Genomic DNA, 26,477 nt, shown 5'->3' on the forward strand with positions numbered 1-26,477 from the left:
TGGGTACCAGTCAGACTATGCTTTCCTCTAGCACAGACTCTAGGATGAAAGGGTCATTTTCCCCAAGGTCACTTCCTCCCATCATTTCCATCCCAGTAACCAGTTCTTCCTTGTCCTATCCATCATATGATTTTTCCCTTGCTGGTTCCTCCACCTTTTGAATGAAGAAATTAACACTGAACAAGCCAAGATGTCATTAGCTACTCTGCTGTTGGCAGAAAGCTAACTTTAGCAGATGTCTGGATAACTGAAGTCTTCCCTCCCCCACTGTCATTATGGCTTTGAGCCAGGCTTGTGATCTCTCACCCAAATTCCTCAACCATTTCTTATTTCTGTCCAAGTTGTCTGTAGTATACTGCAATGACAAAAATCAAAATTTCTAACACTAGATTTCTCCCTGATTTGGCCTTCACCCAAGTACTTTTTCCTCATTCCTGACATCGTACAACTCCATAAGAATACAGGATTTATCAAATAGATGTTTGTCACATGCTGATAGCAAAGACGTCGATCCTGGTTTGATTTTGGCTAACAATGGGTATTTCTCTTCCTCTGGATAGTATTTATGCCATGCCCACATCTTCCTCAAAATCCATAGCCTGGCTTCCAAAGCCTTCCAAAATCCATCCAACTCCTGCCCCTCTGTCCTCTCTGAGCCTCAGAATTTTCATCTTTGAAAGGAGGATAATAATTATATATTTCAAAACTTCAGCTAAGCCATTATCTTATCTGAGTGGGTCATCCTTCCTCTGGTATAGATCATACCCCACGTACACCTTCCCACCGTGGGTAATTCTTGGCAATCAAGGTCTTTTTGTAAAAACAAAAACCTACATAGAAAATCCACACCTTTTCATGGTTCATGGGGACAAGCAAAGCACGGGATGCCCACCCCTTGATCTTTCAATGAGACTAGCAAACCTTCTTTTCTGGCCCCACATTTTCATTTTGATATAATTATGCCGCTTCTTCATGTCTGAAAATGTCTTTGGTAACATGCTACAGTTTTTCTGCTCCCCACTGGCATCTCTCTTTTTCCCTTTGTGCCCTGCTGATTCTCCTGAGATTCACAGAGAAAGAGCATTCCTGGGTGGGGAGCGAGGAGAAAGGAAGTACATCATTGCTGCATTTATAACTCAATGGACTCAATCACCCAAATATGGGTCATCATTTGGACAATATGTCAAAGTTGAGCAAACTTATCTGTCTGTCATGAAATCCCATAGATTAACATGGGATCATGGATTCAGAGCTAGAAGGGGCCTCAGAGACCACTGAGTACAACCCCTCCATATTAGAGAGGATGCACCAGAGGCACTGAAAGCTGAAGTGACTTGTCCAGCATCACACAGTCGATGAGTTTCTGGGGGAGGATTTGAACCCTGGTCTTCCCGACCCCAAGTCCATTACTCTCTCCACTATGCTATGCTTCCTCTAAGCATGGGAGTCCTATTATTGAGGCAAGGGAAGACTTTACCACTACATCTTGTTCTATTAAGTTGAATATTTTTTTAAAAGTCAACTAACACTAGATAGAGTGGAGTTCTTTATTTTCTGTATCTTTCAATCAATTGGATGACTCTGCCAAGGTGGTTTGGTTGTGAATGCCTGCCTGTTCTCTTCTCATGGTTTTGTCAGGCACACCTTTTTTGTGGCTGTGAGCCATTTTCATAATTGTAGAGATGTGAAAATAGGTTTATGGTGTCTTTTCATCACTTTTTTAAAAGTCTGTGATATTTTCAGTGAGGGAAACATTCCTCTCTTTGAACAATCTGGAAAATCATTTCCTCCAGGGTTATGTGACCAACAAGGTGGAGGCTTAGAGATTTTCTCTGATCCTCAGAACACCTCAAACCTCTCCAAAATAGGAAGCATACACAATAGATAAAGATTTAGCTGTCTAACTGATCTAGGACACCAAGAATCCAAACAAAGTCGGATTTAACAAAGTTACAAAAAAAGATGAACTAGCAAGAGAGAAAGTTAACATTCCCTACTCCTTTCATGCTCACTCAGCACCCTCTCCCCCGCTGCCACCAGGCTGGGGCAACAGGGCTGGCACGCCAACCCACAGGCTTGCAACAACACTCAAGTCTACACCCCTTCCACCCTTCCTAACTGACTTGGAAATCCAAAAGGCAGGAGCTTGCACAACAGTACTCTGTGCCACAGCAGAGCTCAGCAAGAGAACTGGCAAAGAGGGAACCAGAAGCATGTGTGTGGGCACAGGTGGCACTCTACTAAGCCTGAGGGAAAGCCAGCTGGGGCCAGCCACAGTCCCCAAGAAGGCACTCAGAGCAGAGACCTAACTAGTGAACCATGAGACCAAGATGACTTTGAGCTTCAGCCCTGAGGGACACTGTCTCCAAAAGGGAGGAGTCAGGACATGAGTGACATAAGGAAAGGAAGAGACCCAAATTACCAAAGATTCCAGGAGGAAAGGAACTCAGTGAAAGACTTTGACAATGGGCAGACAAACCAATAGGGTAGACATTAATAACAGAAAGGACCTTGGCCTCCAGATCAGGTAAAAGAGTCCAGACAGCTACAAATAAATATTGTGAGACAGAGGAAAACGAATCAATAATCACTGAGGCAGAGGACCTTATGGGTTCCCAAGAGGGCATGGAACCACTGTAGTATGTTCCTGAATGGTTTAAAAAAGAAGTAGGAATTATAAAAGCAGAATCTCAGGACTTCACAGCAGAAAAAAAAAGGACAGAATGGAAAAACGTGAATCCCTGGTGGCAGGTCTCACCAAAGAGAATAAATGATTGAGAATGCAAATCCATAGAGGTGAAGGACAATGTGAAAAATCAGTCCCTCCAATGTCTCTTGTACTTTAGATTTCCTCTGGCATATCTAGTTGGGTACAACCACTTTCCTTGTTCAGGATCATGGTAGTTAACACCTGGGCAAAGGTGGGATTTGGATCAAGATCTTCCCATTACCCGTACCATGACCTTTCAACCAGCAGCTTCTTTAACCATATGCATACGAATGACCCTCTCCCAGTGTTACTGTAACTTGATGGCTAATGGGATAATGTATGCAAAGGGGCTTGTTCGCCTTAAAAGACCTGGCCAATATGAGCCAGAAATGCCAGGTATTTGATAGTGATAGCGATGCTTGCACTTTCCCTGCACTGTGCTGTTGGCCACATTGTTCTGTCCACCTAGAACATCCTTCCCACTCACTTGCTGTTGTAAACAGCAGGTTGGACTTTCACTGACTGGAGCTGGCTTGAAAAGCTCCCTCCATTCACTATCCCCCATCATTTCAGACAAACTTCTCTCCGTCTCAGTGTCTTCCTCTGTAAAACAAGGGAGTTGGATGAGAAGTTCCCCAAGGTCAGAGGACATTCTATGATCCTATTCATCTCAGTGAAAATGAGTTTTTCAGATCCTTCCTGGGGGGCGGGGAAGGGGGACAAATGGAGGCCTCCCTCCCTTCGTTTTACAGACAAGGAGACTGAGGAGACAAGGAGGAAAGGAAGGGAGCTCCTCAAGGTCACCCAAGGACAAGTGGCAGATGCAGGTTCAGACCCAAGTCCCCTGACTCAAAAGGCAGGTAGAAATGCTGACGGGATGATGCATCAGCAGAGGGTCAGGGTGGCCAAGGCAGCTCATGTGATCTGGGGCTCCATGCAAGGCACACAGCCCAGAAAGCCAAAGGGGAGCGCAGTGAGTGAGTGGGCTGTCCTCTGTCTGGGGCAGATCACGTGGTGCTCAGCACTCAGCTCCACAAAGGGGAGTAACTGGGACTGTGAAGAAAGTAGGGATTGTGCAGCATGAAGCTCCAATGATGGAAGTACAGCTGTTTAGCCTGGAGACGAGCAGAGTTGGGGTAAAGCAGTGAGGAGATGATAGCTATCAATGGAGGAGTGTGAGACATTCTGTCTTCCTCTTCAATGCATGCTTGCTTATTAATTAATTCTTTGATATGTAAAATGAAGGTAAAAATTCAGGTCCAACAGACCTCACATGTGGCTCCAAGGACAGAATTAGGGTCAGTTCGGGAAGAGTCACAGAGAAGCAGATTTTTGTTTGTTGTGAGGGGCAGCTGGGGGGCACGTTGGGTAGAGCCAGGCCTGGAGTCAGGAAGACTCATCTTCCTGAGTTCAAACCTGCCCTCAGACACTTCGTGGCTGTGGGACCCTGGGCAAGTCACTTCACCCTGTTTGCCTCAGTACATGAGCCGGAGGAAGACATAGCAAACTCCTCCATTCTCTTTGCCAAGAAAACCCCAAATGGGGTCACAAAGAGTCGGACGTGACCCAAATGATTAAACAACATCAACGACAACAACATGGAAAGGATTTCTTATGCCGAGAGCTGCCCCCAAGGGAAATGGGGGACCTGGGGAGGGAAGGAGCTCTTCTAGAGGTCTTCAAACAAAGGCTGCAGGAGCGCTAGCAGGGAATGGTGTAACAAGGACCCCAACTCGGGTTGACATGACTGCCTCTGAGGTCCCTCCCTTCCAACTCTGCCATGCTGATGACTTCTACTTATTCTATTTATCCTATCCAGGGGCATTTGGTAACTGAAAACAAGCCGTAATGGTGGAGGGTCAGGGATCCGTCTATAGGGAATAACTTGCAGTGGGATAGAGGAACCCTCCTGGCGTTTGGGAGGCACTCCCTCTTTCCCTGCTGTCCCCTTCACTGTGCTGCCCAATGGATCAAGTGAGACATCTGTAAAGCATTAGCACATAGTAGGCACTTAATAAATGCTTATTCCCTTCCTTTTCCCAATGGTAATGATCAACACAATGACAACCCATGGCATTTTATGAGTGACAGAGAGCTTTCACACCGATTCCCCCATTTTACAAGTGAAGGAACCGAGACTCAAAGGTACAATCACGTGCCAGGGTCACGGAATTCAGAAGAGTCAGAGTCCCAGGTCTGGTTCTCTCTCCCATGCCCCACCCCCACCCCAGGTCTGCAGTCAGTGGAACTCTGTGCTAAGCCCTTTGATGACACCTCCCTTCTTTCCCTCCCCCATGTTCTCTGTGTTGCAGACATAGATGAATGTGAAAACGATTACTACAATGGTGGCTGTGTCCACGAGTGCATCAACATCCCAGGGAACTACAGATGCACCTGCTACGATGGCTTCATGCTGGCTCACGATGGTCACAACTGTTTGGGTGAGTGAGGATGAGTCCTTGGGCCGGGCCCATGCTCGGCGTGTCCACACTGGCCCCTGGCCTCGGCTCAAGGTGTCACCATCAGTGTGATAGGAAAACGTGGCCTCAGCCCAGGGAGCTCTGCAAAGTGAACTGGGAATGCTTGGGAGCCAACTAGGGAAATAAAAGAGGCCATTTAAGATTGTAGTGGATGGACAGTGACGATGTGTCCTTGACACATCTGTGATGGCACTGGGGCGCTGTTGTTTGTCCTGTGTTCTCCAAGAGGACGGAGACATCAGGGAGGCGATGCCATGACACCCAAGTGAGCTGGACTGAAGTGAGGCAGGGCTGTGCAGGGTCACCAGCCTCACTGTGTCCTCTGGAGCCAAACGGATCCTGTGGCCAGATATAGATCAGGACAACTGGCGATGGCCTTCCTTAGAGTGTAGAGACATCAGAGAATGGTGTAATTGGCCAAGAATGGGCCCATGTAGACCCAAGAGGGGCCTTAGAACAGGGAAGGTCAGAGCCGGGAGGGGCCTTAGAACAGAATCTTCTAGACCAACTGCTTCATTTTCCAAAGCCGGCAGCGGAAGCCCACAGGACAGAGTGGACTTAGCCAAAGGTGTCCCAGACACCGTGGCACAGCCTACTAAAATCTAGAGTGGGGGGGGGGATCACCAGTCTGTGGCTGGTGAGCTGTGGACGCTGCTCCTGGCTGGCAGCCCACCCTGGCTCACACTGTCTGAGGCAGAAGGTGGCCCCCTTTGCTTCTCTCAATCCTACTTCCAGCCAAGCCACTTTATTCTGATTCATTGCCTTTAGAGCTTCCTCCAGATGTTCAAGCCAGGCTTGAAGAAACTTAGGAGAAAATGTTTGTGGTTTCTCCTAAGAGAAACTGCAAAGGCCGAGAAGCTACCTGGAAGGGCAACGGCAAACTAGAACACCCGGAGGAGAGCCCCGAGGAAGGCAGGGGCGGGGGTGGGGACGGGGTTCTGCCGTCTGAAAATCGGCAAAGGAGCTGGCTCCGCTTAGTCTGATGGGCAAGGGGCGCCGTGGCCACTGTCGGCGGTCTGAGGGATGAATTTGATGGGGCAGCCTCCACCAAGGCCTGGCATGGCAAGAAGGCAGATTTCTGTAAAGGAATGTAATTCGATTTAACAGGCATCGTGAACAAACTACAGTGTAAGGGTGCTGTGCTAGGCTAGGAAAACAAAGACACGGAACAAGGTAGTCCTCCCCTCAGGGAGCTTAGAGTCTACAGAGGAGAGACCCATGCAGATAAGTGAAAGCAAGTGAAGTCTTTGGCACATCCGGCAGCCTTGGGTGAGGCACCAGAACCCGGCAAGGGCATTTTTTCCCATGAGAAGCCGAGATCTGAAGGCTGGGAAGGGGTTCCAGGAGATGGAAGGGAGGAGGCAGCACATTCCAGGCAGGGGAACAGCCTGGGATAATCCTTGCAAATAGGGGGTGGAATGCTGAGGATGGGGAACAGCAAGGAGGCCCCATTTTGCTGGAACACTGGATACATGAGGGAGAACAGCATGCTAGATTGTAAAGGTCTTTCCGTGTCAAATGGGGAGCCTGTGTTTTATGCTAGAGCCAGGGGCGAGTCATGGAGGCATCTTGATGGCTCAAGGCTCGTGCTTTAGGAAGATGGAACCCTCCACAGTGTCTCATGCCCGTGCTCTTTCTCTGCCCATCACCAGATTTCACCGTCTCTTACCTGGCTATTGCCATCCCTCCTAACTGGGCTTGCCAGGGTGGGCGAGGCTTCCCGTCACACTGAGGTGCCCCCCGAGGCACGGCTAGTTGGACATTCACTTGATAGCTCTCTCGTGTGTGAGTTTAAGCTCCCCCAAGGGCGATGTGGCAGCCAAGAAAAGCCACAGGATCTTAGGTGGCATGAAGGAAGTCAAAGCTTCCTCCCTGTCCTCACTCGCCCTGGTCATGCCATGTCTAGAGTGCTGGGGTCAAGTCTGGGGGCTGCCTTTTAGGAAGGATGCTGACAAGCTCTCGAGGGCACAGACCAGGACACCTCGGATGGGGCAGGCCCTAGGGCCATGTGGGAATCATCTGAAAGAACCAGACACAAGGAGCCTTCATGACTGCACAGCTATCAAATAGGGAGGGATCTGCTGTCTTCTTTGTTAGAGGGCAGAACTAGAGCATGCAGAGAGATGCAGTTAATCTTAATAGAAAAAAACATAGAAACCCTCTGACTCTCGCCCCAAGCTGACTCCCTTTCCTAGGCTGTACAAGAGCGTCTATGAGATGCCTCCCCCATGCCCAGCCCCAGGGTAGTAACCCTCCTTCCTGGCACATTAGTGCCAAGCTGCTGCTTCATGAGGTGAGAGGTACTTTCACCCTGGAAGCAAATCCCATTTTGTGCTCCTAGAAAAGAGAGCAGGACAAAGATCAGACAGATTTGGAATTAAAAGATTCAGGAAATCTGGGATGAGGTTCTGACTCACTGTCAGCAGCTGGGTGACTTTAGGCAAGGTGACCCTTCTCCTTACCGCCCTCTTCTATAAAGTGAGAGGACTGGACTCCCCACCCCAATGCAGTTCCTCAAACCTCTGTTATATGTTGTTTGGGGTACAAAGATGAAACAGAGCTCAGTCCTTGCCCTCAAGGAACTTACATCACGCACATAGAAAAAGATGATGCAAAGTCTGTGTGCTGGGAGCAAAGGACAGTGACTTGGGGACACTGGAGGAGGGAGGGAATATTTTTATTTAGGAAGAGGACAGGATGAAGGAAGGTTTCTGGATGAAGAGATGGGATCTGGCCCCCTGTTGGGCCTAGAGGAGAGAATGATCTCAATAGGTATAGATGAGGGAATCATCTTTAACGATGCTTCCATTTCAAACCACCTGTGGTTCAACTTCTGTAGGGACCTTAGAAGCTCTTCATTCCAGCTCTCCCCCCTCCTGCTTACATATGAGGAGACTGAGGCCCAGAAAGTCAGTGACTTGCCCTAGGTTACCCAGGTGACTGAGATGGGATTGGAACCTGGGCCTTTGACTCGAAATCCTCTTTCCACTGTACGGAGATAACCAGAGGCCTCCCCGTATCTTCATTATTACCCCACAATCACCCACTATTTACCACTTTTACCTTCCTGTCACCCCCAGATAGAATTCAGGAGGCGCATGTCTAGCTTATGTATTTCTGGAATCCTAGGTCCACGCTGATGGAACCTTTGCTTGAGAGCCTCAGCTGGACCTGTTGCAGCTGATGGCTAGTCACAAAAGTGCTGACCATCCTTCCAATAAATTGAAAAAGTATTTCCAGACTAATTTGGTGAGGTGAGGCTAGTGGCTTCAAGGTTATTCTTTTTTCCAGCTTCCCCCTTTTACTCTAATAAAGCCAATGGCTTTTTCTCAGGGCGATCTCCGGCTGAAGAGTTTGTCCTGGAAAGGGGCCAAATTCTTCCTGGATGGGGGGGGGAGCCAGGATCCCTCTCCATTTGACATTTTCATTGGGGGGATTTCTCAAATAAAACCGAAAGTGACCCTGTGGGGAGTCAAGCTGTCAATGAGCTGGTTTTTCAGCTAAGAACGAATGGGAGTAGCAGAGGAGCCCTTTGACAGAAGAGCAATCACTGGACAAGACGAGAGACACTTATTTCGCCTGATACAACGAGATTGTTTTTGCATCTTCCTAGGGCGTTTTTTCTCTTCCTCTCAAAGTGCCCAGGACCCTGAGGTTACTTGTCCAGATGTGGTCTTACACATCTTGAGATGCGCTGATTGGAAAAGCGCTTCCTCAAGCCCCTTACTGTCAGGATGCCGCAGGACCCCTGCCCCTGACTCTCCACTTTGCTCTCTCCGGGGTCTTGGCTGGGGGTTGGCACCAGGTCTCAAACTGCATCCCAGAGCACAAGCCCCATCCTATCACTACGCTTAGCACTGGTCAGGCAGTGTTGGGGTTCAGGGGTGTCATTATCTCCCCGCTATACTAGAAGTTCTGTGAGAGTGGGGTTCAAAGCTGCTCTGATCTCACCTTATCCCGACAGAATCCTAAACAGAGTCCCAGAAGCTTAAAGCTGGAAGGGCCCTACCAGGAGCAGAGGGTCTTTGACCTCAAGAGGACTGAGAGAGCTGAGGGCGCATCTGGTTCAGCCTCACCATTTTAGAGGTGGGGGAAATGAGGCCTGGAGAGGGCAAAGGTCTCTCCCCAAGACACACGGAGAGCAAGCCGCAGACCCGGGATGTGAGCCCAAGTCTGATGACTCCGGGCCAGTGCCCTTCCAGTGAGTTTTGGACCCTTAGCCCAGCCAGCTGACCAGCAATGAACATTTCTGAAGGACCTACTGTGTGCCAGGTACTGGGGAGCCACAGACAAAAGTGGAAGAGCCTTTTCCCTTCAGGGTATTACATTCTGTCCCTGACAGAAACAGGCACGCACATAAAACAGACAACATAAATACCATGTAAGCTCAGGAGTGAGGCTCTAGCAGCCAGGGGAGCTGGGAAAGGCTGGCTAACTGGCATTACTGCCAGCGAGCCTCCCTTTAAAGATGACCATAGCACTCACCTTTGTTAAAAGGGGGATAGGTTTGGGGCTGGAAGGGGCCATGGTCCCACCCCCTCACTTTACAGAAGAACAAGGTCCTCACCGTCCCCACCTTCATGGAGGTGGGAGGGGACAACAGTTCCATGGTGCACATTTTCAGACTTTTTCAATGTATTGATCGGTTGTGTTGATTTTTTTCTCTTCTTTTTCTTTATTTTTGACTTCAGAGAAAAACTATTTTTTAGATGGGATGACTCTGGGAGGGGAAAGGAAAGAGATACTGGGGCAAATGACGAGGATGTGAAAATCAAAAGACATCAATAAATTAAAAAACAAAAGAGTAGTAACCTAGGGGAAGTGACTCATTCAAGGATCAAACTGGGTAATGGATGGCCAGTGCTGGGTGAACTTGATTGATGGAGGAAGGTGCTAAGACCCGGGGAGAAGCAAGTCTGGCCTGCTTATGCTGACAGCCCAGCCAGGCCCAGCCTATCAGGCTGCCTTTGTATACATGCAGGATGACTGAGCATTCTGTGCCTGGGTGATAGTCACTCGGCTAATCCTCGCTGAGCTCTACCCAAATAGCTAGAAAGCCAGCACAGCACTCAGTCCGCGCAGCCCTGCTGCCTGTCTGGGGCTCTGCTTCTCATCAGTCTGACTTTGGTCAGAGTTGGAACTGCTCAAACCCCCTGAGGCCAAATGCCTCCTTCTCTTTCTTCCTTCTTGTCTTCCTCCTTCTCCTTCCCATCCCTTTCCCCACATGGGACTTCCTGCCTCCTTCAGCAAGGAGCTTGGAGCTATCCGGAGCTGCCTTCTTCTTGGAAGGAATTTGTGAGATCACAGAAACAAAGCAGCTCAGAGCAGGAGGGGCCTCAGCGGCCAGTGAGTCCAGATGGGATAAAGGTCTCCTCAGCACCCGACTGACCTCTGTGGAGGGACCCCCAACGAGAGGAAACCCAATGAGCAACCAAGCAGTCCCTAACATTTGTAAAGCCCCTCCCATGTGCCAGGCACTGTGCCAGGCTCTGGGCATGCAGAGACAACAGAGTAAAGCACAGTGCCTGCCCCGGAGAAATCTCATCTCTGTGGCGTGAAACCGCATGTAGAGATAGACACGCAGGAAATGTGGGCCAAGTACAGAGAAGGAAACTGAGGTGGGCTGGGGGTCAGGAAGAGTATCAGGTGGAACAGAGGTGTGGAAGACGGGCCGGACCTCGGCTGAACCATATGAAAATGCAACTGGAAAAGATTTAATACGATAAATAAGGATACAATAGAAGCTTGGTAATGTGACTATGTGGTTTTCTAAGCTGTAATGCTGCTGGCAGGCATCCATATGTACCATGGCATGGATTTGCCTTTGACACAAGGCACAGAAGTGTGGAGGTGAGGGGAGTGAGGCATATTCTAGATCTGTCAGACAGCCTGTGAAGGGCACAGAGAACGAAGATGAAGTGTTGAGGACAAGGAGCAGCGGAGGCTGATCTGGCTAGAACATGAGTGTGTGGACATTATTCATCCACAATCAGCCTGGAAGGAGAGGCTGCAGTGAGAATGGCAGTTTGCCCGGGATCATGGAAGCAATAAGGGGCCTGGGAGGGACAGTCAGAGCTGAACTGTAGGGGTATTGGTGCCTATGTGGAAGATGAGCTGAAGAGGAGAGAGATTGAAGGCTGGGAAATCAATGAGGAAACTATTGTGATAGCCCAGGGAGGAGGTGATCACATCTGGACCAAGGATAGAGTCACATTAGTGGAGAGGAGAATGAGCTAGGGATGCTGTGGAGAGAGAATCCACAAAGCTTGGATATAGGGAAGACGTGGAGCTGGGAGGGCAGGCAGAGAGAGTGAGGGGTCCAGATGCCCCTAAGATCAGGAGCCTGAGCGGCTGCGGAGATGTTTAGGTGTGTGAGTGTAGAGAGGTGAATGAGCTCCCTTTTGGATGTGTAGGGTTTGAGATGCCTGGGCGACCTCCACGTGGAAACACTCCTCTCCTTAGAAGCCCTTTCTTTTTCTTTTCTTTTCTTTTCTTTTCTTTTCTTTTCTTTTCTTTTCTTTTCTTTTCTTTTCTTTTCTTTTCTTTTCTTTTCTTTTCTTTTCTTTTCTTTTCCTTTCTTTTCCTTTCTTTTCCTTTCTTTTCCTTTCTTTTCTTTTCTTTTCTTTTCTTTTCTTTTCTTTTCTTTTCTTTTCTTTTTTTTTTTGGTGAGGCAATTGGGGTTAAGTGACTTGCCCAGAGTCACATAGCTAGAAGCGCTTTCTTTCCCTCCATCTGCTTTTCTGCAGGTGCTCTTCATGGCTCCTGGCTCTGTCCCAGGATGGCCCTGCCAGTCCTTGAAGGCAGCTAACTCTCTTGTTCCCCCTTTCCTGGGCTTTCTGGCCTGGTGATTTGATGGGTACCAGGAAGAGAAGGAAGGGAGAACACCTGGACCCTTCCCAGCTCTTTACACATCTGCCCACAAGCTTCTGCATTTCTTCCCTTCCCCCTATAACTGCAGGATCACAGACTCTCCAAGTCAGAAGGGGCCTCAGTGGACGTCTGGTCTAACTAATCCCGAAGTAGAGCTAGACAACAATGCTCTCAACTGTGCTTGAACAGCTCCAGGGATAGAAAACTCAGTGCATGCTGAGGCTTCCTGCAGCCGGACGGTGCTCATTGGAGGTTCTTCTTCTGCTGGACAGAAGCCATCTCCTCTGTCACTTCTACCTCCCTCAGGAGCCAATAATAACAGCTAATGATAGCGCACATTTATGTAGGGACCATTTCACTGTGCTAGGCACTTTACAAATATCTCATTTGATTCTCACGATAGCCCTGGGAGGCAGGTGCTTTTATTATCTCCATTTTACAGAAAAGGGAACTGAGGCAGGCAGAGGTGAAGTGATTTGTCCAGGGTGACACAGCTATAGTAAGTGTCTGAAGCTGGATTTGAACTCAGGTCTTCTTGACTCCAAGCTTAGGGCTCTAGGACCACCACCTAGCTGCCTCTTCTACAGGACAGCTCTACAAGTAGATAAAGCATTCATTCTGCACTTAACCATGTGCCAGGAGACCCTGAGCTAAGCTCTGGGGACACAAATACAAGGGGAAAAATATCTTCTGTCCTCAAGGAGTTTCCATGTTATTAGAGGCAGCCCTGAGAGGACTCATGAGAGGGTGAGGCAGTAGAAAACAGTAATCAGGTTATCCTTCTTCTCCTGGTAAAATATTCTTAGTTCCTGAGCGGATTCTCATAAAGTATGACTTTAGTCCTCTTCTTGTCAGTAAAAAGCGTTGATTAAGTGCCTACTGTGTGTGAGGCAGCATGCTAAGCTCTGGGGATACAAAGAAAAGCCGACAGTCACTGCCCACAAAGAGCCCTTGGTCCAATGGTGGAGAGAGCCTGCAAACAATTATGTACACACAAGATAGAAATGAGATAAAGTGGAGATGACAAGCACCCGGAAGGCTTGAACATTAAGGTGGCTTGGGAAAGGATTCCTGCAGAAGATGGGATTTTAGCTCAGATTTGAAGGAAGCCAGGGAAACAAGGAGGCTGAGATGAGGGAGGAAATGCCCAGAGTCAGGAGATGGGGTGTCTCATTCAAGGAAAAACAAGAAGGCGTTTGGCGTGGGGAGGGAAGAGGGAGAAGAACATGAGGTATAAGCAGCCTGCAGAGGTAGGAAGGGGCCAGGTCACTGTGACTTACTGCAGCTCTGAGATTCTCTGACCTCTGGATGCAAAGCTCCAGTTGGAGTCCGAGCAGGGCATTGGACAGTGGGACCCTCCGCTTCCTCGCTCTGGATGCCCTAAGGTTGGGTTGGGGAAGAGGCCAGAGTTTCAAGAGTGTGAGGAAGTCACTTCCCCTACTCCCCAGATGCTGAATGTCAACCAGTTGTAGCACTAATTAATTTAAGATTGCATCATCATGGTCATGATTAAAGAGCCCAATGCCTTCTGCCTTCCTTTTGAAGCTGATTTCTTTGGCTCTCGAGGGACAGCTGGAGGCAACGTGCTGTTTGCCGAACCCCCTGAATGAAGGCTGCAATTGCCCATGTTTATTTTTCTTTATACTTAGACAGTTCAGCTCCATTCCCTTAGGAGGGAAGGAGAAACATGGAGCACTTTTAATGTGGAACTAAACAATCTGCGGAGGTCATGCGCTCTGTAAACACCCAGCATTTTTGCCAGGCACTTGAAAGATTCCTTCCTGTTTTCTTATTTATTAGCCTCATTCCTCCCACTGATGGCCTTCTCCTTTGGTGCCTCATTGGGGTATGCAGGTGACCCCAGGCTCTCAAAGGCCATGCCAGCAAAGCGCAGGACCGACAGGCCCCACCATGTGGGAAAGGCTTCATACATGGGCCTCTGGGGGGCCTGTCTATCTGTCACTCCAGGGCCAGCCTGGCTCTGTGTGAGTGGCTTAGTCCTCGAGTAATTAATTATTTTGGCAATATTTATTATTATTTTGGACTACTTGTCCCCACCTTGCGGTAGAGCCTTCTTAACCCCTACTGAACTGATCAGCCACAGCTGAACACAGTGTACCCTGACCCCTACATCGTGATGTCATTGATCTCTGAAAATGGACAAACAACATTTTGGCAAAAATGAAGAGTCAGTCTCAAAGTAATGACTTATGTTGGCAAAGATGTGCCAGAATGAGCTGGGCTTAAAGGAAGGAAGGGAGGAAGGAAGGAAGGAAAGAAGGAAGGAAGGAAGGAAGGAAGGAAGGAAGGAAGGAAGGAAGGAAGGAAGAAGGAAGGAAAGAGAGAGAGGAAGGAAGGAAGGGGAAGAAGGAAGGAGGAAGGAAGGAAGGAAGGAAGGAAGGAAGAAGGAAGGAAGAAGGAAGGAAGGAAGGAAGGAAGGAAGAGGAAGGAAGGAAGGAGGGAGGGAAGGAAGGAGGGAGGAAGGAAGGAGGGAAGGAAGGAGGGAAGGAAGGAAGGAGGGAAGGAAGGAAGGAAGGAAGAAGGAGGAAAGAAGGAAGGGAGGGAGAAAGGAGGGAGGAGGAAGAAGGGAGGAAGGAAGGAGGAAGGAGGAAAGAAGGAAGGGAGGAGAAAGGGAGGGAGGGAGGAAGGAAGGGAGGAAGGAAGGGAGGGAGGGAGGAAGGAAGGAAAGAAGTAAGGGAGGAAGGAAGGAAGGAAGGAAAGAAGTAAGGGAGGAAGGAAGGAAGGAAGGAAAGAAGTAAGGGAGGGAGGAAGGAAGGAAGGAAGGAAGGAAAGAAGTAAGGGAGGAAGGAAGGAAGGAAGGAAAGAAGTAAGGAAGGAAGGAAGGAAGGAAGGAAGGAAGGAAGGAAGGAAGGAAGGAAGGAAAGAAGTAAGGGAGGAGGAGGAAGGAAGGAAGGAAGGAAGAAGGAAGGAAGGAAGGAAGGAGGAAGGAAGGAGGGAGGGAGGAAGGAAGGAAAGAAGTAAGGGAGGAAGGAAGGAAGGAAGGAAAGAAGTAAGGGAGGAAGGAAGGAAGGAAGGAAAGAAGTAAGGGAGGGAGGGAGGAAGGAAGGAAGGAAGGAAGGAAAGAAGTAAGGGAGGAAGGAAGGAAGGAAGGAAAGAAGTAAGGAAGGAAGGAAGGAAGGAAGGAAGGAGAAGGAAGGAAAAAGGAAGGAAGGAAGAAGGAAAGAAGGAAGGAAGGAAGGAAGGAAGGAAGGAAGGAAGGAAGGAAAGAAGTAAGGGAGGAAGGAGGAAGGAAGGAAAGAAGTAAGGGAGGAAGGGAGGAAGGAAGGGAGGAAGGAAGGAAGGAAGGAAGGAAGGAAGGAAGGAAGGAAGGAAAGAAGTAAGGGAGGAAGGAAGGAAGAAGGAAAGAAGTAAGGGAGGAAGGAAGGAAGGAAGGAAAGAAGTAAGGAGGAGGGAGGAAGGAAGGAAGGAAGGAAGGAAGGAAGGAAGGAAGGAAGGAAGGAAGGAAAGAAGTAAGGAGAAGGGAGGAAGGAAGGAGGAAAGAAGGAAGGGAGGGAGAAAGGGAGGGAGGGAGGAAGGAAGGGAGGAAAGAAGGAAGGGAGGGAGAAAGGGAGGAGGAGAGGAAGGGAGGAGAAAGAGGAGGAGGAAGAAGGAGGAAGGAAGGAGAGGAGGAGGAAGGAGGAAGGAAGGAAGGAAGGAAGAAAGAAGTAAGGGAGGAAGGAAGGAAGGAAGGAAAGAAGTAAGGAGAAGGAAGGAAGGAAGGAAGGAAGGAAGGAAGGAAGGAAAGGAAGTAAGGGAGGAAGGAAGGAAGGAAGGAAGGAAGAAGGAAGAAGGAAAGAAGGAAGGAAGGAAGAAGGAAGGAAGGAAGGAAGAAGGAAGGAAAGAAGGAAGGAAGGAAGGAAGAAGGAAGGAAGGAAGGAAGGAAGGAGGGAAAGAAGTAAGGGAGGAAGGGAGGAAGGAAGGGAGGAAAGAAGGAAGGGAGGGAGAAAGGGAGGGAGGGAGGAAGGAAGGGAGGAAGGAAGGGAGGGAGGGAGGAAGGGAGGAAGGAAGGGAGGGAGGGAAGGAGGGAGGAAGGGAGGACACAAACCTCCACTTGTTGAAGGCCATCAGGTGCCAGACGCTGCACCAAGCCCCTGACCAATGCTATCTCATTTGATCCTCACAACAAGCCTGGTAGGTAGGGGCTATAATTATCTCCATTTTACAGATGAGGAAACTGAGGCAAACAGGGGTTAAGTGACTTGCTCAGGGTCACACAGGTGGTCAAAGTCTGAGGCCAGATTCGCATTCAGATCTTCCTGACCCCAGGGCCAGTGCTGTCTCCACCTGCAGAGCAGAATCATCTTGCCTCTTTCCCAGCCAAGAAGACCTGGCTTTGGATCTTGGCTCCTCCTCCTCTGATTCCCCAGTCTAGCCATCCCCAGTCCCTGCTGCCGATCCTTGTGTGACGTAGTCTCAAGGTTCTTCACCATGCTGGTAGCCCTCTTGGGTCCTCACACCGGACACACAGAGCTTAGCCATTCTCTGGGTGAGGTCTGACAAGGGCTGAGGGCAGTGATCTCCCCCTTCCCCGTTGCCAGAAGCCAGGTCTCCATCAGGTCCTCATCCTCACTGCTGCCAGCCCCTCCTCCCCCTCAGTTACTTTGTGTTTATTTTGGATTTGTTTTTATCTCTTCTTGTATGTATGCATTGTCTCCCCCAACAGAATGCAAGCTCTTTGAGGGTAGGAACTTCCCTTTTCTCAATAGCATTTAGCACAGTGCTTGGCACAGAGTAAATATTTAATAAATGTTGTCTTTGTATCTCCAGAGCTCTGCATGAGGGCCCACAGTCAGTGTCTGCTAAATGCTTGCTGGCTTACTGATCCAGATTGCACTCAAGGCTCTGCCACTTAACTGCTGAGTGACCTTGGGTCAATCCCTTCCCCTCACTAGATCTTAGTTTCCTTATCAGTTAAATGAAAGGGGTTGGAGCCGGTGACTTCTAACATCCCATCTAACCCTAAATTTAGGATTCTGTGATCTGTCACTAACTCACTGCAAATCTGGGCAAGTCCATTAGCTTTCGGGCTTTGGTTTCTTCTGTAAAATCAGGGCTCTGGACCAGATGGCCTCGAGGGCCTTTTCTTGCTTTAAGAGACATAATCCTGTGAATCAATGGGACATTTGGTCCTAGCTATCATAAAATGTCAAAGCTAGAAGGGACCTTGGAACATAGAATCTCTAAGCTAGAGTTAACTTAGAACACAGAATTTGAGAGCTGGAAAGGGGTCATGTGTTACAACTCCTTCTTTTACAGAGAAGGAAATTGAGGCCTAGACCAGTGAAGCGCCTTGCCCATGGCTCCCTAGGAAGTGGAAGTGGATTCAGACTCAGGTTCTCTGACTCCATTTCTGTCATCCTTTCCTCTGTGCTATACTGTGACCTGGACCGAGTTTATGTCTTCTTCAAGATCCTGGGACCACTTCAGCATATTGTCTAGGCCACCTGTGAAACATTTTGTTTCTGAATCACTGTAATCCCTGACAGCACTGTGTAATCCCGATCTATGACCTGGTATTTTATGCGTATCTGATGCCTATCTACTCATCGCCTTCTTGGGCCCAAGTCCAGCTAGTACAGCCAGTCAACTCTTAGCACATAGATGGGCTGATTTCAAGCAGTCCAGGCATGGGGAACCATGTGGCCGATGCAATGCGACAGATACTTGCTCAGGATTGACTCAGCAGCTAGCCCGTCAAGAAGCAGTTATTAAGTGCTTCTATGTGCCAGGCACCATCCTATGTGCTGGGGGGAATAAAGCGAGGCAAAAGATGCAGTGCCTGCGCTCAGTCTCAGTCGGGAGGTGATGTGTGCAAACACGTTGCAGATGGGATGAAAGGCTTCTTACAGAAGGTGGATGTTGGGTGAGATTCAAAGAAAGCCAGAAGTGGAGATGAGGAGAGAGAGCTTCGGGCACGGGGGACAGCCAGTAGAGATGCTCAGAGTTGGAGATGGAGGAGTGTATCGCACCTCACAGACTATGTGGAAGGAGGGAGGTGTGAGGAGCCTGGAAAGGGAGTAGGGGAACAGGTCACGAAGAGCTTTCAAGGTCAAACAGAAGATTTTATATTTGATCTTGAAAGTAATAGGGAGTAGCCCCTGGAGCGAACTGAATTTGGGTGGGGAGGGCGATGTGGTCAGATTTGTGCTTTAAGAGGCTCAGCTTGGCAGATGAGTGGAGACTGGACTGGGAGAGAGGCCGACCAGCAGGCTAGTTCAGTTGTCCAGGTGTGAGGTGATGGGGACCTGCACCACCACAGTGGTAGTGTTCCATTTGTTGTGGACAGCCACCCAGGAAAGAGAAGAGATAGCTAGGATGAGAGCTTGTGGGATTGGGCAGATAAAGGGAAGGGTTTGGGGGTATGGAGGAGACATGGACATGTCTGTGGGCAGTAGGGGGGGCAGCCAGTAGACAGGAAGAGGTGAAAGATGAATGGGAGTGCAGGGATGATAGAGGAGGCAATCTTCTGGAGAAGACAGGATGGAATGGGGTCACTTGTGCTCACAGAGGGATTTGCGGTCATAAGAAGAAGGGCCACCTCTTCATGAAAAATGGGTAGAAGAGGAGATAAGGGAAGAAAGGTACGACCATTTCTGTGTGCAGCTGTGGTGCAGTGGAGAAGCAGTGTGTGGGAAAGGGTATGTTGAGGAATTGAGAAGTTAGCGTGTTTGAAAGATTGTTACCATGTGTGTTGAAGTCCTCCTGTATGAGGGCAGGAGTTGGAGAGGAGAGAAAGACTGAGACAGGCTCTGAAATCATTGAAGAAGAAAGGAGAGTGTCTGAAAGGCCAACACCAGCCACCACAACTAGATTAGGTGATAAATATGGATTGAGCGAGCCTCAGAGAAGCAGAGGTTACTGAGCGTGGGGGGCAGAGGGAGAGCCACGTGGCAATGGGGAGCAAGAGTGGGCACTCCACACCACCACCACACATAGAAGTGCCACCAGTGCTAGAAAGAGTGGCCAGGGAAGTTCTGTCATCAGAAGGAAGCCAGGTCATGATGACTGCAAGATGATGGAGGGAGCAAGAAATGAAAAGGCTTAAGGGGAAAGCTAGCTTGGCTCTGTGTGCGACACTGTGCTAGGGCCTAAGGGTACAAAGATTAAAACGAAAACAATCCCTGCCCTCCAGAAGCTTATGTTCTGCTGGTCACGCAGCTAACAGGCGGGATTTGAACCCAGGTCTTCCTGACTCTATCCACTGCCTTGCTCATGAGGAAAGGGAAGGGAGGAAGGAAAAAGCAACTGTTTCTTGCCATCGTTATCTGATGAAGATGGGCAGACCAGGGAGAAAGGCCTCCCACCTCCCTGGTGCCCCTGGTACTAAGCTTTTTCAGAACATTCCTGAGGAACCACACTCCAACCCCACTTGCTAATTAGTTTGCTAATTAAAGCCACCTGGGTAGAGCTGGGACTGCTGGCATATCTCACTGTTGGGGAGTTCAAGGACTAAAGAGGAATTCTTCTGTCTGCATGTGGCTCAGGCATCAGTGAAGTCAGCAGTGTTAGCAGGGCCCCTCGCCAGTGCCTTCTGCCGCCTGTGGGCATCAAGGACCATTAAAAATCACAGATTCGGGGGGCAGCTAGGTGGCGCAGTGGATAGAGCACCGGCCCTGGATTCAAGAGGACCTGAGTTCAAATCCGGACTCAGACACATAACACTTACTAGCTGTGTGACCCTGGTCAAGTCACTTAACCCCATTGCCTAGCCAAAAAAAAAAATCACAGATTCAGAGCTGGAAGGGGACCTATGCATCATCTGGTCTGCCCTTTTCAGGGTCTACAGGATGAGTCTGAGGTCCAGAGAGGGACGACAGTTTGCTAATCTCACCCATCAGGCTCGTGGTGATCCAAATCAGAATGCAGGTCTCCTCAGCTCCTCTTCTTCCTCCTCAGTTCCTCCTCTTCTTCTTCCTTTTCCTCTTCCTCCTTAGCTCTTCAGCTCCTCCTCCTCAGCTCCTCTTCCTTTTCCTCCTCCTCCTCCTCTTCCTCCTCCTCAGCTCCTCCTCTTCCTCCTCCTCCTCAGCTCCTCTTTTTCCTCCTCCTCCTCTTTTTCCTCCTCAGCTCCTCCTCCTCCTCTTCTTCCTCTGCTTCAGCTCCTCCCCTTCCTCTTCAGCTTCTCTTCCTCCTTAGCTCTTCTTCCTCCTCTTCTTCCTCCTCCTCAGCTCTCTCTCCCCCTCCCCCTCAGGTGGGCCCACAGTTATCCCTGCTTCACCTAGGTGCTGCTTTTCCCAAGAGCTGCCCTTTGTCTGGGTGCCCGACTGCACATCTTGCTTGGTTCAGTTCCTGCTGATAGGAGCAGGTCAGTTCCTCAGCCATTGATCAAGACCCGGTGCTCAGCTCTGGGGGTACGAAGATGAAAAATGTCATGGCTGAGGGGGATATGACCCATACACCAATAACTGTGATATAAGGTAGAGTGTAGTGGAAACAAAGATGGGATCCAAACAAGGTGCTCCAGGGAGATTGGAGGGAATAGTGGGAAGGTGTGTATCAGGGAAAGCTTCCTGCAAGAGGTGCCCCTTGGTCTGGGCCTGAAAGAAAGGGATGGGTTTCAATGGAGATAACTTCCAGGCAGAGGGTATATCACCAACACACATAGGCAGGTGAGCTTGGGATTTTTAGATTGGAAAATATGCTTCCTAAATTGTAAACGATGTTATCAATGTGAGTTATTATTACCTTCTCTACTTCAGGATCTGTGATCTTACTAGGGTAGGGATTTGCTCATCCCCCTCCTGATGCCATGATGCAGAGCACAGTCCCCCCCATGACTCTGTCTATCACCTACAAGAGATTCCTTGGCTAGAAAATAAGCCTGCCTGTAGCTAGGCTCAGATGAGCCTCATCTGAGGCTGGACCAAGGATGGCACCTGGTCAATCTCATTAGTCCAGGCTGGCACGCCCTGCCATACCTACTGGTCCAGCACCAAAGCCATTGGAAACCAAAGACCACCTCAACCTTCAGATGAGATGCCATAAAAAGACTTCAGGGAAAATGATACTAATAATCAACGTGATACCAGTAATGCTGTTACTCTAGTATGGCGGCAGCACAGAGTACAATAGAGGGTCAAGGGCAGGTAGGATGGAGGCAAACTGGGAAGGGCAGAGCGTGAGCTGCTTCATGAAGCCAAAGCCATCTTGCTGTACCAGTGGGCACTAGAAATAGCGAGTTGGGGAAGGAAACCACGCTCTCCTCCCACCAAGGTAGGAGAAGTCTGGCTGTCCAGGCCATAGTTTTAATTGGCTGTTATCTATGTGCTGTCCACTTGGACTGACAGCTCAGCCAGCCAGTGACAGAAGACGGAGGGGTGCCAAGGACCAAATCTCCTCTGCGCCCTCTTTGCTGGTTCAATACCAGAAGACAGACAAGGGCAACCTCCAGAGGATTCTGAGCTGCTGATGTGCGAATGCCGGCCCCAGAGCAGCACGGGGCCCTCAGGAGGCCACGTGTGTGGCTGCACACCTTGTCACCTGCTAAATAATGGAATCTCGGAGCTGGGAAGGCCGTCAGAGGGCATCGGGTCCAACCCCTGCCTGAGCGGGAATCCCCTTTACAGTCTCCCTGCCAGCTAGTCAGCCAGCCTCCTCTGAAGGATCATTAGGAATGGGGAACTCACTACTTGCTGAGTAGCCCATTCCACATTTGGACAATGTTCATTGTTAGGAAGCGATCTTGCTGTTGAGTAGTTTCATTCCTGTCCAGCTCTTCATGACCCCATTTGGGGTTTTCTTGGCAAAGATACTGGTGAGGTTTGCCATTTCCTTTTCTGGCTCATTTTCCAGATGAGGAAAGTGAGGCAAACAGGGTTAAGTGACTTGCCCAGGATCACACAGCTCAGACATACTCACAGTGTCTGAGGTCGCATTTGAACTCAGGTCTTCCTGACTCCGGGCTCGATGCTCTGCCCACTGTGCCACCTCGCTGCCCCAGTGATTCCTTACCCAAAACTAAAATCTGCTTTCTGATAACTTCCCCCATCACTCCTTATTCTTCCATCTGGGGACACACAGAATAAAGCTAACTCCTCTTCAACAAATACTGGGAGACAGCTGCCATGTCTCAGTGCCAAGCCCTCTTGTCTCCAGGCCAAACATCCCTGGTTCTTTCACCTGGTCCTCATGTGGTTTGGTCTCCAATCCCTTCACCATCCTGGTCTTGCACCTCCCTTAGGGGGAAATGGGGAGAGAGAAAGTGATCCCAGCTTTTGGTGGGGCCCTAGGGAGAGTACCAGACTTGGAGTCAGGAGGCCTGGCTGGGCCGCATGCTCTCTCAGGAGGATGGGGCAGTGCCCCTAGATGCCCCTATTTGGTCACACCCCTGGACCTGTCCCAGTAGGACCCCGACAGAATGTGGCCTAATGAAAAGCTATAATTTGGTGATGAGGGGAAAATAAATATCTCACTATTTGCCCAGGCAGATTCAGCTGTGTTAGTAAACATGGTGGAAAAATATGGATGATTATTTGAAGTAGGAGGGGCAGAGAAAGAAAGGACAGTGAGACACCTTCATTCATGGCTTCAGGTTTGTCATGCTGAGCCAAGGTCATAATTTTTAAAACTACAAGGAAAATATGCATCTGGTAAAAGGCTTCTTTTTTTATTAAAAGAAAAGCAAAGGGTGGGTGGTGTGTCCCACACAGGGAAGTTTTAAGGAAAAACAGGGCTGGGAGACTGGGAGGCAAATATCATCTGAGTCAGCAGGCCTGTTTGCTTTGGAAATGCCCAGCGTGGGGTCACAAAGGACAGCTGTCAGTGCCCGGTTGTTTATGAAGCCCGAGAGGCAGTGACGACATCTGAGGGCTGAAGGATGCGAGATGCTACCTGTTTACTAAGCAGGGATCCCTCTTTTCCCAGCTGGGCTCACTGCCTCCCCTCGCACTGACCCTCACCCCAGGCTGCCCCAAAGCTAGGACTAGGACATCCCGGCGCGGAATGTGCTGAGGGCGTGGGACAAGGCACCCTGCCTCCCAGAAGCCCCGGGTGTTAGGAGAGAAATGGTAGCAGTAGCCGGTCATCCTCAGAAGCTGAAGGCGTGTGAAGCTCCCGTCTGCCATATCCTACCTGATCCACACAGCGCCTTGTGAGGGACGTGGTCCAGCCATACCATTGCCATTTTTACAGCTGAATAAACCAAGGCCCAGAAAGAAGGGATTCCCTCACGGAGAATCCGGTTCAAACCCAGGCTCCTCCGACTTGGAGCTTCGGGCTCTTTCTTGAGGGTGTTTGCCATTCTTCCAACCATCCATCCAACAGGCATTCCTCCATAGACAGAGCTAGAAGGGACCTCAGGTGCCAGCAAGCACTATTCCTTATTGTACAGATGAGGAAGATGAGGCTCTGCCAGGGTAGGTGACTTCTCCAAGGTCTTTCCCATCTTCCTCCAAAACATTCCTGAGGCCATCCTTCAAGGCCCCCTCTCCAGGTCCATCTTTAGGCAATTGTTATCTATCTGGTGTTATCAGTATCTGCATAGCTTCCCAAGGAAGAAGCTGAAGTCAGGAGAGGGAAGGGAAGAAGTATTTTATAAAGTGCCTACTACGTGACCTAAGTGCTTTTGAAAAAAAAAAAACAAATATCTCATTTGATGAGAAAATATTTGTTAATATTATCTTTTCAGATCTGAGAGGCAGAAGAGGGATTTTATTTTCCTAAAGCAAAGCATTTGAGGGGGGTATCTCACGCCCCTTCTACTCCCTGGTTTATTCAGCTGAGTGACCCCTAAGGTCCTCTTTTCCTCTAAAAATGTGTGACACCAAGCGAGTCCCCTCAACACTCTGGACCTCAGTCTCCTCTTCTGTACAAAGAGGGATCTGGGCTATGTGCCCTGGAAGGCCCTTTGAGGTCTGGGTGCCAGGATCTCCAGGAGCAGAGCAAGGCCAATGGCGTCCCAGTCAATGCCACCCATTCCACCTGGTAGAGAAGCCGGCGCTCCTGGGGCATTGTTGCTTTCACATCTGCCCTAGGTGGAAAATGGGCTCTTAGCTTCTGAGTTGAAAAGGAGCAATCGGTTAACATTTAACATTAAAAGAAAACTTGGTGAAGAGCTCATATTGGGCAGGTGGTTGGTGGAAACGAGCATTTCTGGATTGATTCACTCACAGAGCAGGGGCTCCGGCGCTGTGTAGGATGGGACACATCCTCAAGGCAGAGCCTCACCCCATCATTTGCGGGAATTATTTCCGTATTTACTTTGATGCCTGTAATTTGAGTAATTGGCTTGTACAGCACTTCACAGTTTACAAAGCCCCAATGCCCCTTTCTTGCCTCTAGGATAAAACGTGAGCTCCTCTACAATCTGCTATTTAAAGCCCTGCCGACTCAGGCCCCAGTTCATCACTCCAGGCTGGTTCTGGCCAATGGACTGGCCTCTTTCTGCTGTCAGCTTGGCTGTTCATTCCCTCCCCAAATCTGGGCCTTTGCATCATCTGCCCCTGTGCTCAGCACACTCTGCCTCCACGTAGCCACCATTCGGAACCCTGAGTTCCCTTCAAGACTCAGTTCCACAAGGGGCCTTCCTAGATCCTCCAGGCATTGATGCTTCCCTCCCCCACCCCAACTTCCTCAAATTCCTTCGTATTAACTTTGTTTTTGGTACTGACTTCTCTGTCCACCTGTTGTCATCCCTTATCCAGAGAATGTAACTCTCTGGGGCAGACATGTGTTACTTTGGACCCCCAACACTCCACGCTGTGCCTGGCACATGCTTAATAGATGCGGGTGATGTGATTAATTCAATAAAGCCTTCCTTGCCCACAACTTTGTGCAGAGTGAAGGGGTCATGATCCTCATTTCACAGAGATGGCCAAGGCTCAGGGTGGGAAAGTCACTTTTTTAAGGCCACAAAGCAAGTCATGACAGAATCATGATGCCAACCCCTGGCCCTGACTCCAAATTTGGGCCTCTTCCCTCTATAGTCAAGGTGCTACCCTCATCTCTTCCCTCTCCCACATATTGACTCAGTCGCTGAAGCATGCCATTTCTACCTCAATTACACATTTTACACACAGCCTTTCCCTCTCCTCACATGACCCTCATGTTAGTCCATCAGAACCTCCTCATTTTTCTCTGTGCCCTGAGTCAAACAGACCACCAGTGCTAAGTACAGGGAATAAAACAGATGAAACAACCCCTACTCACAAGCAGGTTACACTCTAGGTGGGGAGGCAGCAAGAACACACAAAATTATATGGTGAGAATAAATACAAGTAAATTCAAAGTAGTTGAATACAAGATAGATTTGAACTCAGGTTTCTGGACTTAAATACAGCTCCTTCCATCATACTCCCTGCCTCTCATGATTTGTTGACTCGTCATCCTACAAGAAATCTCAAGGGGTGCCCTGGTAGCCACAGTCTGTTTTAAGATGAGGGTAAGGCAGAATTAAGATTGGCCTCTTGTGGGAGACAGTGCATGACCTGAGCCTTGAAGGAGCTGAGGGTAGCAGAGGAGAGAGATCAGGAGGGAGGGCATTCCAGGGGTTCCCAGAGGACATCCTGTACAAAGGGATGAAGAAAGGAGATGGAATGGTCATCTATGGGGGGCAGAGCGGGGGAAGAAGAGGAGGGAAACGTGGCTGGATTGTAGAGTATATGGTAGGAATAATTTGACATCTGGAAAGGAAGGTCAGAACCAGATTGTGAAGCTCATTATATGCCAGACATTATCCTAGAGGTGGTGGGGAACCTTCTTTAGCTGGGGAGATGGGAGTGATGTGGCCGACTATGTCCTCTTGAAATATCAAGTGTAGGCTGTGTGATGATGGATTGGGGAAGGGAGGGGCTAGATCCAGGTGGACCTCGTCGGAGTATCACACAACAGTCCAAACAGGGAGACCTATGAAATGCTGACCTAGGTCCCAACTTCTGCCCCCTCCCCGCTGTTGGAGGCACTTCTACAACATTCTGCTGTCCCCTCTCCAAGAGGGCGTCTGGCGTTTTTACTGGGGGTCTAGGCCCTTTGCTCTCATGATCCAACTTTGCCCCTTCTTGGTTCTGACTAGCTTAGAGAACAGAAGGCTAGAAGGAGCTGGGAGAGAACAGATTATGTGCCAGCCATGGGATGAATTGGAGAGAGGAGAGAGGGAGACCAACCAGGAGGCAATGAAAGCAGTTCAGGTAAGAGGCACCGAGGCCCAAACGTGACTGACACAAGATGTTGTGGGTGTGGGATGAGCAAGACTTGGAGATGGTAAGACTGGCAACTCGCTTGGCGCTTTAGGAGGGGAGGTGGCTTTCTATGGAGGACCCGCCCTGCCCAGGCTGTGTGGACTCTTAGCTGAGAGGGGAGCTCTGAGGGAAAGAGCAAGCACTTGTACACCCAGGACGTTACTGCTGGAAACAAGTGATTCTAGTTAGGAAGGACCCTCGTGGAATAAGTGCATCATCAGGGTGTTATTCTGCCAATGCCATGGG

The 26,477-nt window shown here is 49.4% G+C and overlaps 1 protein-coding gene across 3 annotated transcripts in view; it reads left to right on the forward strand.

The window, feature by feature from the left end:
• Positions 1-26,477, forward strand: part of SCUBE1 (signal peptide, CUB domain and EGF like domain containing 1) — a 257,400-nt gene that overhangs the window by 29,743 nt on the left and 201,180 nt on the right. For all 3 annotated transcript variants that reach the window (XM_020982814.2, XM_020982816.2, XM_020982815.2), the window contains exon 3: positions 5,023-5,151. In XM_020982814.2, the coding sequence (XP_020838473.1) occupies positions 5,023-5,151 (129 nt within the window). The remainder of the gene's footprint in view (positions 1-5,022; positions 5,152-26,477) is intronic.

Source organism: Phascolarctos cinereus, unplaced genomic scaffold, assembly GCF_003287225.1.
Source record: "Phascolarctos cinereus isolate Bilbo 61053 unplaced genomic scaffold, phaCin_HiC Scaffold_1;HRSCAF=81, whole genome shotgun sequence".
NCBI classification, from domain to species: Eukaryota; Metazoa; Chordata; class Mammalia; order Diprotodontia; family Phascolarctidae; genus Phascolarctos; species Phascolarctos cinereus.